We start from the raw sequence: 13,288 nt of genomic DNA, 5'->3' as shown, positions 1-13,288 counted from the left end.
CCTTTCTGCAGGACCCATTCATGTGGATTATAACGAAACTTGTGTTTGAAAATATGTTTTCTGCAGCTCTTGTTACCAAGTTCTGTTGCAATTCTTTTTCATTCCTTTGAAGATTTAATTCTTTATTTCCTTATTTTCTACTTTGACACAGAAATCCCCTGCAAAGAAGCTGAGCCATGCAATTAGTAAATCTTTGGGGTGTGTACCCACCAGAGAACCCCCGCATCCTGTTTTCCCTGAGCAACCAGAGAAACCACTTGACCTTGCAAATATAGTGTAAGTATACACCTGTATGTGGATGTGGGTTAGGCTGAGATGGACACCTTGCTAAATTGTCTTGGATCAAAACCAAGTATCACCTAACATGAACACTTAACCTTCTGGGTTTTATTTTACTTTTGGGGACTACAAACTTTCATCTCTTTAAATCACCATAAATGTCTACATGGAAACCTAGCTCGTAAGCCCTGAAGTCTAACGTAATACATAGCAGTCTCCAACAGAAACAGTAATACATTGCTGGGTTTCAGCAAGGTTGCCTTTTGTTGTTCGTGTGTTCTTCCCTTAAATCCGTGGTAGTGATGATTTCTTCTCTACAGCAGTCATGCCCGTAGAGATTTTAAAAATTAGTTTAAACAACACGAAAATGAAAATCAACCTGATTTGCTCTTTGTATTGAGAGGAAATTAGGAAACATAAAGTTATGTTTTATAAGCAAAACATATATATGTTGAATATTCATGCTAGAAAGCTAGAGGGACCAAAACAGTCACAGAAAGAGGAAAAGTGAAGAGGGGGGACAAGGAAGATAGGATTCGGCCTCTGTTCTGATCTGTTCACTGACTTAAATGATGACATTAAGTTGACTCTGCTGAGTAAAGTTGGTAGACTTTTGGATCATAAGGCTTTATCAGGTGTTGAGAAGTTCTCCTGTTGGAGTAGACACTCCTTTTCTTTTATCTACCTGGTGGTAGGAAGTTGGACTAAATGATCTCTTAGGGTTCTTGAGCTTTTCTTTTTTTACATTCCATCATTTTTCAAACTTTCGTATTTATTAAAATTATACAAGCATGTGGATTAAAAATGCAGGGATACAGAGGAGCTTAAAAGGAAACACAACAAACATATCCTTTCGCACTTCATTGTGTTTTGTCTAGGTTTTAGATCTAGTAGTGGTTACCTCCGAATAGCTCTGAATAATATACAGAGGGTGCTAAGAAAAGGGTGCCAAAAAAATGGATACACGTTTTAAGAAAAGAAAACTGTATTAAAATTGTAATGCTCAACATGAACCAATAACAAAAGATGAATACAAGTCACGTTGGACTTCTGCAATTACAAGAGGTGCTCAAAGTGGTTTCCATCAGCGTCCAGACACGTCTGATTACAGTGAACTACTGCTTGAGCAACATTGACCAAAGTGTCCCTTTGTATATATATTTTGGCACCCCTGGTATTTAGAACACCATTTTTTGACCTATCAGTTTGGGACATTATTGAATTCCTTTTGTGGTATAAGGAACCAACCTTATATTTCAACCCATCCCAGTTTTTCATAATTATATCACCATTTTTTAAGTTGGTTAACTTTGTAATTTTAAATAATATTCTTAAACCTCTATTTCTTGTGATTTCTTTCAACTTCCACTATGTTAAAAGAAAAAATTAGTACATTCTGTTTACTTCTCCCTTCTCCTTTTGCCTCCTGACTTCTGTCATCTATGCCATTACTTTATATTGTCAAAAATTGATAATATTTCTGTTCTTTCTATGATCATAACTGAGTCTTCTGAGATTTCTTACAGATTGAATCTAAAAGTTGAAAACCAAATAACAGCATTTACAGTTAATACCACTCGTTACAAAGTCAAGCAGCGCGCTGAGTATTACTTTGTGTGGTTCCAGTGTTGTGATCCCTCTGTACTTCTCTCTCACACACCACGGATTGCTCAAAATCATGCCTTTAACTTTATAACTGGATTGACTTCTGATTGTTGTTTTTCCTTGTTTCCCATTGCTTCCTTTTTGCTGGGGGAACAAATATGCTTCTATCCCTGCTATGTTCCGTAGTGAATTTTACCTATTGCTTGTAAATCCATTTTTTTGGTTAAATTTGTTAACCTTTTCCCTTTTTGGTTAGTGTTTTTTATGTTGCATTTTTTATTTTTAAAAACTGTCCTTCTCTGCTCCAACATTATAATGGTTTTCTCTCTCTCTCTCTCTTTCTTTTTAAATTTTAAAGATGTCCCTTTCACATATGTCTTTAATTCATCTGGAACGGATTTCTGTGTGTGGCGTGATGTAGAATATGTAATTCTCTTTCTCCCTTTGCATTTGACTAATAACTTGTCTCGGAGCCATTTATTAGATAATCCATCATTTCCCCACGGATCTACAATGCCACTATTGTCATAAATAAGTTTCCAAATATACATGGTCTGATTTCAGCGCTCTTTATTCTGTTCCTTTGGTTAAATTGTCTATCTCTATGCCAATATCACACTGTATTGATTAAGGGATTAAATAATCTGTTTTAAAGGTATGTGGTCTATTCTTTGCTCTTTCATATAAATTTTAGAATCAGCTAACTGAGTTTCTCATAAAATTTTGTTGGATTTTGATTGGCGATTCATTTAATCTAAAGCTCAAATTGGGACAATTGATGTCTTTACAATATTAAGTCTTTCATTCCGTGAATGTATTATGTCTTCCCATTTATTTAAATATCCTTTTATGCTTTTCAATAAAGCTGTAGAGTTTTCCCCAGAAAGGTCTTATATATGTTAGATCAATTCCTGTGTACTTTACATTTGTTATTGCTGTTTCAAATGGTGACTTTTTCCTCCAGTTCTTTTTGAGGTATAATTTAGAAGCAATAAAATACACCCACTTTAAGTGTACAATTCCATGAGTTTTGGCAAATGTATATAGTTGTGCAAATGGTATCTTTTTTGAATTATGTGTCTGAACAGTTTGTTGCTGGCATATGGAAATGCAAATCAGTTTTGTATTTTAATCCACTATCTAGTCATCTTGCATAACTTGCTCATTAATTCTAGTAATTGTACTCAGAGTCTTTTGGCTTGTCTCTAAATAATTATATCACCTGCAAGTAGTGATAGCTTTGTTTCCTCCTTCCTGCTCCTTACGCTTTTAAGCATTAATCATACTTTATTTTTTCTTTTGGTCTTATTATGCTGGCTAGAACCTCCAGTGCAATATTGAATAGAAATGGTTAGTAGGCATTCTTGTGTTATCACCAATCCCAAAGACAATGTATGGTGTTTGACGTAGTCTTGGTAGAACTGTTTATCAGCTAAAAGAGGCTTTCTTTTATTACTAGTTTGCTAAGAGTGCTTTCTTTTTGTCATGAGTGGCTGTCAAATTTTATCAAACGTTTTTCTTGTTGTTTCTTTTTTTGGTCTTATTTTTAGGACAAAGGATGTCCAATTTTTCTGTCTTCAAAAAGTTGAGGAGCAGTCTCTTCTTTAATATTTTTGAGAAGAACTTGATTAAGATAGGAATTATTTGCTCCTTAAATTTTTAGAAAACTCACCAATGAAGCTATATGTGCCTAAAGCCTTCTTTGTGGAACGATCTTTAATACTTAATTTCATTTTAAAAAACAATTGTAAGACTATTTTCATTTTTTATTAATTTTTGAGTCACTTTGGAACATTTTATATTTGTAGGAAATTGTTATTGGCACAAAGCTGTAATGTTTTATCTACATTATGTGTACTAATGTACTTTTTTCATTCCTACTTTCAAGTATTTATGTTTTTCTGTTTTTTTCATTTGAAAAATCTTAGGTTTGTCTAATCTGTTGGACTTTTGGAGGACCAACTTTTGGTTTTGATGATTCTCTTATTGTATGTATTGTATTTTTGAATTTCACTTATTTCTACCATTATCTTTATTATTTCTTTTGTTATAGTTTCTTTGGGTTTACTTTGCTACTTACTCTTTTTCTAACTTCTTTAAAGATATCATGAGCTTGCTCATTTTTTTCCCTCTTATTATGAGCATCTAAGGCTGTTAATTTCTCTGAGCACTACCTGAGTAAGGTCGAAGTTCTGTAATACAATTTTTTTTTATAGTTGAGTCCTAAATATTTTCTAAGTTCTGATTTCTTTGAGAAGTATACTTCCTTAATTTCCAATTTTCTAGTTGCTTTTTTGTTATTTCTGGTGTAATTTCACTTTGGTCTGAAAGTGGTCTGAGTTATTCAGTTCTTTCAAATTTGTTGAGATATACTTATTATCTAGCATGTGATCAATTTCTTATTATGGTCCAAGTAAGCTTGGAAACATAACTTATTCTATGCTTGTTGGGTGCAGAGTTTATAGTGAATGACTGTATGTCCATGAGGTCAAATTTGTTAATTATGTTGCTCAAATCTTCTGTAGTCAGCCTTACTTGTTCAGAATTACGTGTACACATTTCACTAGGAAATTGAAAACGTATTCTTATGTAACGACTATTCCTAATAATTCTGTTTGTTCTCAAGTCTATTTTATCTGCTAGTAACATCTTTTAATATCTTTTGCTATCTTTTAATATATGTGCCAGGTATTACTTTTCCTGTCCTTTTACTTTCGAACTGTGTCTTTGGGTTTTCATTATGTTTCTTGTAAATTGTGTGCTAGATTTTTAAAATCTGACCTGACAACCTGTCTTAGCTGGCAACTTTGGTCCATTTAAATGTATTATCATACTATTGTCATTATTATAATTAGTCACTTATAATTCAAATTGATTTATATTATGATAGTTTAAATATTATGATTACTGCGATATTTGGACTTTTTCAACTGTTTTATTTTGTGCTCTGCCATATGTTTTGAAATTCACCTTTATTCATGTATCCCACTCTAGTTACCTTTCCACCCATTGGTAACCATTCTCACGTGCTTCTTGTGTACCTTTTTACTAATATATGTTCTTGAAAATTAGGTATTGTCCTTTTTAAAAATTTACCTAGGTGGTATTATGAACAACATTTGATGTATCCATTCTCCCTATAATGGAAACCTAGGGTGCATTCAGATCTCTGCCTCCACATGTAATGCTGCATGCAGTAAATACCTCAGATGTTTCTCAAATGGAATTGGTCAAGAATTTCTTTATACGTAGGATGCAGCTGTTGGAGCAAAGGTTATGTCTGTCCTATTCAGAGAAGTGTGTTGGGGAATCCAGTGATTTAGTGTGGACTTTCAGTTAGTCTTTCCATTTTAGGCCCCATACCCCCACCTCTACCTGGTGTTCCTGAGTTCAAAGACTGTCTGGTCAGTTTCACTACAGAATAGCCTCTAGTTTCCTACTGGGCCTAGAAAAGAGCAGCCTAATGGCTGTGTGGTGTTGGGCCGTGGGGTGGAAGAGGTGAGAGGTTCTCTGCTTCTTAGGCAGACTTTTCCACCAATTTTCTAATTTTTAATGTAGCCCCTCCCTCTCTTGAAGAGATACCAGACGTCTCTAATTTCTGAGCATTCATTCTGTGGCTCTACTTCCCTTGTCTCAGGACAAATTCAACCTCAGGTCTCTTCTCCCCTATTTATTGGGGAAAAAAAAACACCTCCCCATATCTAGTTTCTGTTAGAAATTTAAGTGAGAGTTCAATCTAGGACTGACAGCTAAGAATTGGAACCTGGATCTTTCTCTGAGTATAGAATAAAGTGGACATTCCTCCTTTACATAATAAAAAGTCTGCCACCGAAGCACACTTGTATTCTGAGAGATTCTCCCTTTTAGCAGAAATGTTGCTAAGTGTTTCAAATGGAAACTCATAGTGAAGAAGAGTAAAGAAAAAAGCTGATTTCTCTTTGTGCCTAGTAACACTTCGTACAAGCACATATTTTGTGTTGAGTAGTTTTTCAGTATTTTTTGTATGTTAAAAATAATACATATCCATTGTAAAAGCATTCAGAAAAATACAAGTGTATAACCCTACTATCCAGAAACCACTACATTAACTTTTTAGTATGTACACTTACCCCCAGTCTTTTCCCACACTTGTGTATTTTTATGTGGGATATTGCTGTTTGTGAATCATTCTTTTAACTAAGCAGTGTATTTTCATATCTTTCTGTGTCAGTTAACATAGATGTAAATTATCATTTTAAATAGTGCTTATTTTTCTATTGCATGCATGTGTTATGATTCATATATGTAGTAATATCTCTTATAGAGTATTTAGGTGGTTTCCAGTTTTTTTGCTATTAAGCAGTGCTGCAGAAAACATTTTTGCACTTCCTGTTCTGACCTGCACTTGTGTCTAGTTAGTTAGTTGGTATAAATTCCCAGAAGCTGAATTTGCTTGGTCAAAGAGTTGTGCTTTCTAAAGGTTTTAATTCATGTTACCAAATTGACCTGCAGAAAGATTTCCAGATTAGACCAGCAGCTTTTTTATACCTTCATCTATTGGGGGTATTTTCAAACTTTTTAGTCTTTTGTAACTTGATAGGTGAGAATAACTTCTCATTGTTATTTTTATTTGCATTTCTTTCATTACAAATAAAGCTACATATTTTTTCATATATTTCTTAGCCATTTACATTTGTTCTTTACACCTTTTTTGGTCAGTTGTCTTCTTACTAAATTAATCTGAGTTTTCTTTTCCTTATTGAAATAAGTACCTTTTGTCAAACATGCTGCAAAATTTTTCTGAATTTGTAAATGTCTCAACTTTTTTCTTTCTTTTTTTACTAAAGGTTTTAGGTTAAAAGTTATATTTGTTAAATTTTTTTCTTCATGGTCTCTGGCTTTCCTTTCATATTTAAAAATATTGTTCTCACCCCATTATAAAAATACCATTGTCTATAAAAAAATTTCTTATTTATGTAGTGTGTGTGCATGTATGGTCAGGTATGCAATAAGAATTTAAGTTTATTTTTCCAATTGGTAGCCATTTGTCCCAACTCCATAATTTTCCTGCTGATGTTATCACAGGTTTAATTTTGCCTTCCTTTTAGCAATTGATACTCACTTTGAAGCTCTGAGAAATAATATAAATCACCTACTTGTCCTCTATATGTAAAGTAATTCTCTAACAAAATATCTTTACTTCTGTCTTGATCTTCTTGGAAGGTTAAGCAAGGCTTCCGCAAAGAATAACATTTACAGTGAAGCCTAAAGGATGATTAGGGATTAGGTCGGCAGAGAGCAGTGGGAGGAACATTCCCAGAGGGCCCGGGGAAGCCTGCAGAGGTAGGCAAAGGCCGCCTCAGGTTTTGGACATTATCCCAAACCTGGAGGGTTTTAGATATGAGAGGGACATGTTGAATTTTGAATTTAAACAACAACAAAATCACTGCCACTGTGTGGAAATAGGGAGTGGGACAAGGATGAAACAGAAGGGGCCAGGTAGAGTTTTTATTCCATTGCCCAGGTGACAGATGATGGTGCTTTGAACTTATCATGGTGGTAATGGAGATGGAGAAAAGTTTGTAAATATAAAACATCTTAGGTTTTACCATTGTCGCATACCCAGAAATCAAATGAAAACTCCAGTGGAAATTTGGGACAGGAATTGAAACTAAGTATGAGATAAAGTATATTGTAATGTTGATTGCTTGCATTTCATTATTGACATAGTAATTATTCAGATCTTCACGAATTTGAGATTCAATTGTTGTTATCTACCGTGTTTCCCCAAAAATAAGACCTAGCTGGACAATCAGCTCTAGTGCATCTTTTGGATCAAAAATTAATGTAAGACCTGGTCTTATATTCTATTGTATAAGACCTGACCTGGTCTTATATTACATAAGACCGAGTCTTGTATTATATTATATTATATTATATTATATTATATTATATTATATTATATTATATACCCAGTCTTATAGTAAAATAAGACCGGGTCTTATATTAATTTTTGCTTCAAAAGACATTAGAGCTGATTGTCCGGCTCGGTCTTATTTTCGGGGAAACACGGTATTGAGCACTCATAATGTTCGAGCCCTTTGCTCACATCCTCCTTAACCCTCACAGCACCCTTTGCAGTATAAATATCATTAACCTGTAGCAGATGAGGAAACAGTATTGGTGAGGTTGGATGACCTGCCCAAGGTCACACAGCTGCAATATGGTAGAGTTGGGACGAAAGTCTCGGGCTCCTGACTCCATGCCCAGCCTTCATTCCATTGCACCTCAGTTGCCTAACATGCTGACTCAGTAAAAATTGTTGTTATAGAAACACACAAAAATAGAACCATTGTTTGAATCCTGTGGTTAGTTTTAGAATCAAGAGAAAACAATGAATGGCTGTAACTTGGGTAGTTGAAAAATAGAAGGGAGACGATGTGAAATGATAAAAACTAGATTAAAAATCAAGACATATCAGTTTTCTTTTCTGTAAAAATGGTGATAATAAAACTTATCGTAATTATCTCAGGATCTTGTTTAAGGATAATGCATCTGAAAGTGCTTCTAAGAGTTCAGGGTGCCATAAACACTGTATTCTAAACTTTTAAAGTCATTCCCTCAGAATAAAGTAAATCATATCCCAAAAATGTCAGCTCCACAAAGGCTGGAGCTCTGTCTTGTTCTTCATTGAGTTCCCAGTGCCTGAAATCGTGCCTCATGCATGGTAGGCACTTAAAATACGTTGCATGAATGAATGACGCTAAACATGATTTATGTAAACAGACATATGTAGCCCATTCACCCACCCTTTTGTGTGTTTGTTTTTTGCTTCAGAAAATAATAGGTACAGTACCTAAAGTGTCCACTAGATGTCAGGCACATTTCCTTGATTGGTTCATGGTGTGCCTTTGCTCGGGAGTTGAGAATATTAAGTAAACAAGGTTTTCAAATAAATCTCAGACAAAACCAATTCATTTATCATCAGCACGCTAGCAACTTTTCTTACTTCTAAGTCTCTGAGACAAATTAGCTGTTTCTTTTCGTCAAAACATTTTTATAAAACTTCCAGCCCTTGATGTCTCCGATAGCCTTTCTGCTAGCCTGATTTCAAGCAATTTTTTGTAACTTAAGATCTAATTATCTAACCACATAGTCCTTATACCTAATTTCTTTAGTGGTTAATCACCATTACATTTCAATTTGTGTTATTATTTTTGATAGAAAGCAAAACTTCCTGACGTCGGCTTAGTGTATTTATTTGTATGAATTCCAGCAAGGAAGGGCATGACCAGTGTCCCATTGGACACACCTGTGATTGATCTAGTCCCTTAGACAGGGCTTGGCATACTATAGCCTGTCACCTGTTTTTGTATAGCCCAGGATCTAGGAAGGATTTTTATATTTTAAATGGTTGAAGAGAAAAAGGATATGTCGTGAAGTCAAAAAGAATAATATTTTGTGAAAATTGTATGAAATTCAAATTTTAATATCCATAAATAAAATTTTATTGGGACACAGCCATACTTCTTCATTTATGTATTGTCTGTGTCTGCTTTCAGGCTACAATGGCAAAATTGAGTCTTTGTGACTGATATTATATGACCCTTGAAACCTACCATGTTTCCCCAAAAATAAGACCTAGCCGGACCATCAGCTCTCATGCGTCTTTTTGAAAAAAATTAATATAAGATCCGGTCTTATTTTACTATAAGACCAGGTATAATATAATATAAGACCGGGTCTTATATTAATTTTTGTTCCAAAAGACGCATGAGAGCTGATGGTCCGGCTAGGTCTTATTTTTGGGGAAACATGGTAACATGTATTTACTATCTCATTCTTTATAGAAAACGTTTGCCAACCCCTATTCTTAGGGAAGGATTGATTAAAAACTGCGTGTTTAGGGCACTTTGTGCTTCCTGATATTCCTTTTTCTGAATGTTCATCTTCTTTGAATGTCCAGTTTGCTTTTTTCACCCAAGGGTGAAGGTCAATTGGTAACTTCTGTTGAAGCATTTGGATAAAGTTTGTTACCTAGAAACTAGGCTGCCTTTTTCTTGTTTCTCACCATCTCCACATATGTAAATATGAGTATGTAGCATGTTTGAACAGCTAACCCAACCAGTTTCTTTCACACCTTGCATCAGAACAGAATTAAGCTAGATAATAAATAAGTAAATACTGTTATTTAAATTATACTATAATTATAAAATTATAATTAAAATAATACTTTCATATGGCTCTTGTCTATTGTAACTGCTCTTCTGTTTGATGCTTACACGCTTTATATGCATCACTTTGATTTGATCAAAACATATTTGTCCTCTTGTGTTACTCCTATTCCAACTTCATAGCTTTTTTTTTTGAACCTTAGACAGCTATACTTGAAACATCTGATGCTTTCAATGTTTGCAAACTTTTTAGTCATGTAACATGAAAATTCTGCCTGTTTCATTCTTATTCATAATGACATTAGGCAGATCAATAGAAATTCATCAGACCAGTAATAATGTAAGACCATTTTAACCCTATCAAAAACCCTATCGAAAAGTGTAACTTATTGTTTATATGGTTTAGTTTAAGAGTCTCATGCCCGACTGAGCTAGCCGGGCAACTTACATGGTTTAGTTTAATACAGCACATTTTTATGACACTTCTTTTAAAATGATGGATGATTCTGGAGTTGGAAATGTCTTTTGTGACTAGGGTGGTTCTGGCTAATTGTCATGTGCCAAACTGACTGCCTCATTGTTTGCAACTTTTTTGTAATAAGCCAAATTTGGTTTTTTTCCCCAAGAGAGTTATTAACTGGCTTTACTATATTTCCAAATAAATTGTGGGATGTTACGGAATTTATAATATTGATAAGTTGGTTGCAATTGAAATTACCATCTTCTGCAAGTGTTTTACTGAATGTGTGTTGTGCCTGTGCTGCTTGGTGCTGAGGGCGTCTCATTGGAGGAAGCTGACAGGATGACATTTTTCTCGAAATCACGAGGTGAGTCTGATGTTCTAGTCACCTGAAAGGAATATCAGATTCATTCTGGGTGTCTTGGTCTCCAGAGAATAGAAGGTTATAACTGTTTTGGAAGGTTATAATTTGGGCTGTGTCCAACAGGCAAGTGTTCCGCTTTGACTCTTCATGGCTCATCTGTTATTAATTCTGTCTGGCATTTTGCTGTAAAATTTTTGAACTAGCTAGACATGGTGACATAATTTGCTCACCTGTGAGCCATCAGAACCCTAAACTCTCCGGTCTATCTACTTTGACCTTTTGAGGAAAAAACAGCTGTGTTTTATTCTCCTATTGCTATAGCCTGGGATGTGAAGGCTCTTATGGCTCTTAGGTCACAACTCATCCAATACTAGTCCTGCCCTGTATTTTGCTGGGATGATACTGAGAGCCCAGCAGCTGAGGAATACAAGCTTCTCTGAGAACCTTGAGCTTCACCCGTCCCAGTGTGGGTGTTGTCTGGTTAGCTCCATTGCAGACTGAAGGTTGCAGGTAGTCATTCTCTTCTGGACTTAAGGTTACTTGGAAGTATGTCTCTCCCAAAACAGTAAATAAATGAAGAGCAAGATGGAGCACAGAGAGAACTGATACCAAGGGTTATGTGTCATGTAAGATAGTCCTAGAAACAGGACCTGATTTTCGCCTGAACTTCATGTGTCTGTGTGTGTTGGGGAGGGGAGGGCTTGCATACACTCATGAACCGACACATGTGTGTATACTCGCATATACGTGGTACCTGTGTGTGTGTACGTGTGAAAGAGAGGGATAGCCAAGTGACCAGCGAATGTGGTGATCGATTATGATGCAGTAAGGAGAAACAGCATTATTTAATCAAGAAAACTCAGGAAGGTGACTTTGTTCTGCTGAGTTTCACCCACCCCTTGGGATTTTTCTCATTCTGTTTACCACTATACTACCATAAAGCACTGCTTTTAAACTCCAAATTTAACATGGCCCAAACACCATCCCCTAGTTTTCTTTTCTTTCTTTATTGTGGTAAAATTTATCATTTTAACCATTTTCAGGTATACAGCTTAGTCATGTTAAGTACATTTACATTGTTGTGAAATAGATCTCCAGAACTTTTTCAACTTGCAAACACAAGTCCCTGGTCACTACCATTCTGCTCTCTGTTTTTATGAATTTGAATACTTTAGATACCTCATATAAGTAGAATCATATTTTTTTGTCTTTTCGTGACTGTTATTTCACTTAGCATAATGTCTGTAAGGTTCATCCGTGTTATAACGTGTGTCAGGATTTACTTCCTGTTTTAAGGCTGAATAATAGTACATTGTATATATATACCACATTTTGTTTGTCCATTCCTTTGTCAGTGAACATTTGGGTCACTTCCACCTTTTGGCTGTTCTGAGTAAAACTGCTATGAAGATAGGTGTGTAGATATCTCTTTGAGACACTGCATTTTTGTTTTTATTTTATAGAAGTCACCCTAATGGATGTGATACAATATCTCATTGTGGTTTTGATTTGTCTTTTCTTTCTTTAAACAGTGTCCTTGAGATGTAATTTACGTACCATAAGATTCACCCACTCTGACAGTTAAATGATTTTTAGTAAATTTATGTAGTTTTGCAGCCATCACCATCATCCAGTTTATAACATTTCTGTCAACCAAAAAAGTTCCCCCATTTGTAGTCAACCCCAGCTCTCACCTGTAGCCCCAACGCAACCACTGATGTACTTCCTGTTTCTATAGTTTGGCCTTTTCTAGAAATTTCATATAAACAGAATAATATAATATGTAGTCTTTTGTTTCTAGCTCTTTGATTTAACGTAATATTTTTGAGGCTTATCCATGTTGTAGCAAGTATTAATAGTTCATTTATTTTCAATGCCGAAAATACGCCATTGTATGATTAAACCACATTTTATTTATCACCTCACCAGTTAATGGACATTTGGCTCATATCCAGTTTTTAGCTATGATGAAAAACACTGCTCTGAACATTTGTGTCTTTGTGTGTATATATGTTTTCATTTCTCTTGGGTGGATACCTAGGAGTAGAATTGCTGGGTCATGCACGGTAAGTGTATGTTTAACTTTTTCAGAAACTGCCAAAGTGTTTTTGGAAGTGACTGTACCATGTTACATTCCCACCAGCAATGCATGAGAGCTCCAGTTTATTCACATTCTCGCCAGCATTTGGTGTATTGTTATTCTTTTTAATTATAACCATTTTAGTGACTAATGGTATCTTACTGTGGTTTTAATTTTCATTTCTCCAATGACAAATGATGTTCTTTTCATGTACTTATAAGCCATTCACGTATCTTCTTTGGTATAATTGTCTATTTAGATCTTTTGTTCATTTAAGAAAACATTTAAATAACCTTTTTATTTTAGAATAGTTTTATTGGATTTATAGAAATGTTGCAAAGATAGGA

At 34.9% G+C, this 13,288-nt stretch overlaps 1 protein-coding gene across 20 annotated transcripts in view; it reads left to right on the top strand.

The window, feature by feature from the left end:
- The window catches only part of DTNB (dystrobrevin beta), a 185,576-nt gene that overhangs the window by 87,295 nt on the left and 84,993 nt on the right, over positions 1–13,288 (top strand). For all 20 annotated transcript variants that reach the window (XM_074331782.1, XM_074331786.1, XM_074331781.1 and 17 more), the window contains one exon: positions 152–276. In XM_074331782.1, the coding sequence (XP_074187883.1) occupies positions 152–276 (125 nt within the window). The remainder of the gene's footprint in view (positions 1–151; positions 277–13,288) is intronic.

The sequence above is a fragment of the Rhinolophus sinicus genome, linkage group LG05 (assembly GCF_036562045.2).
Source record: "Rhinolophus sinicus isolate RSC01 linkage group LG05, ASM3656204v1, whole genome shotgun sequence".
Classification (NCBI taxonomy): domain Eukaryota; kingdom Metazoa; phylum Chordata; class Mammalia; order Chiroptera; family Rhinolophidae; genus Rhinolophus; species Rhinolophus sinicus.
This window is presented reverse-complemented; position numbering and strand designations above follow the sequence as displayed.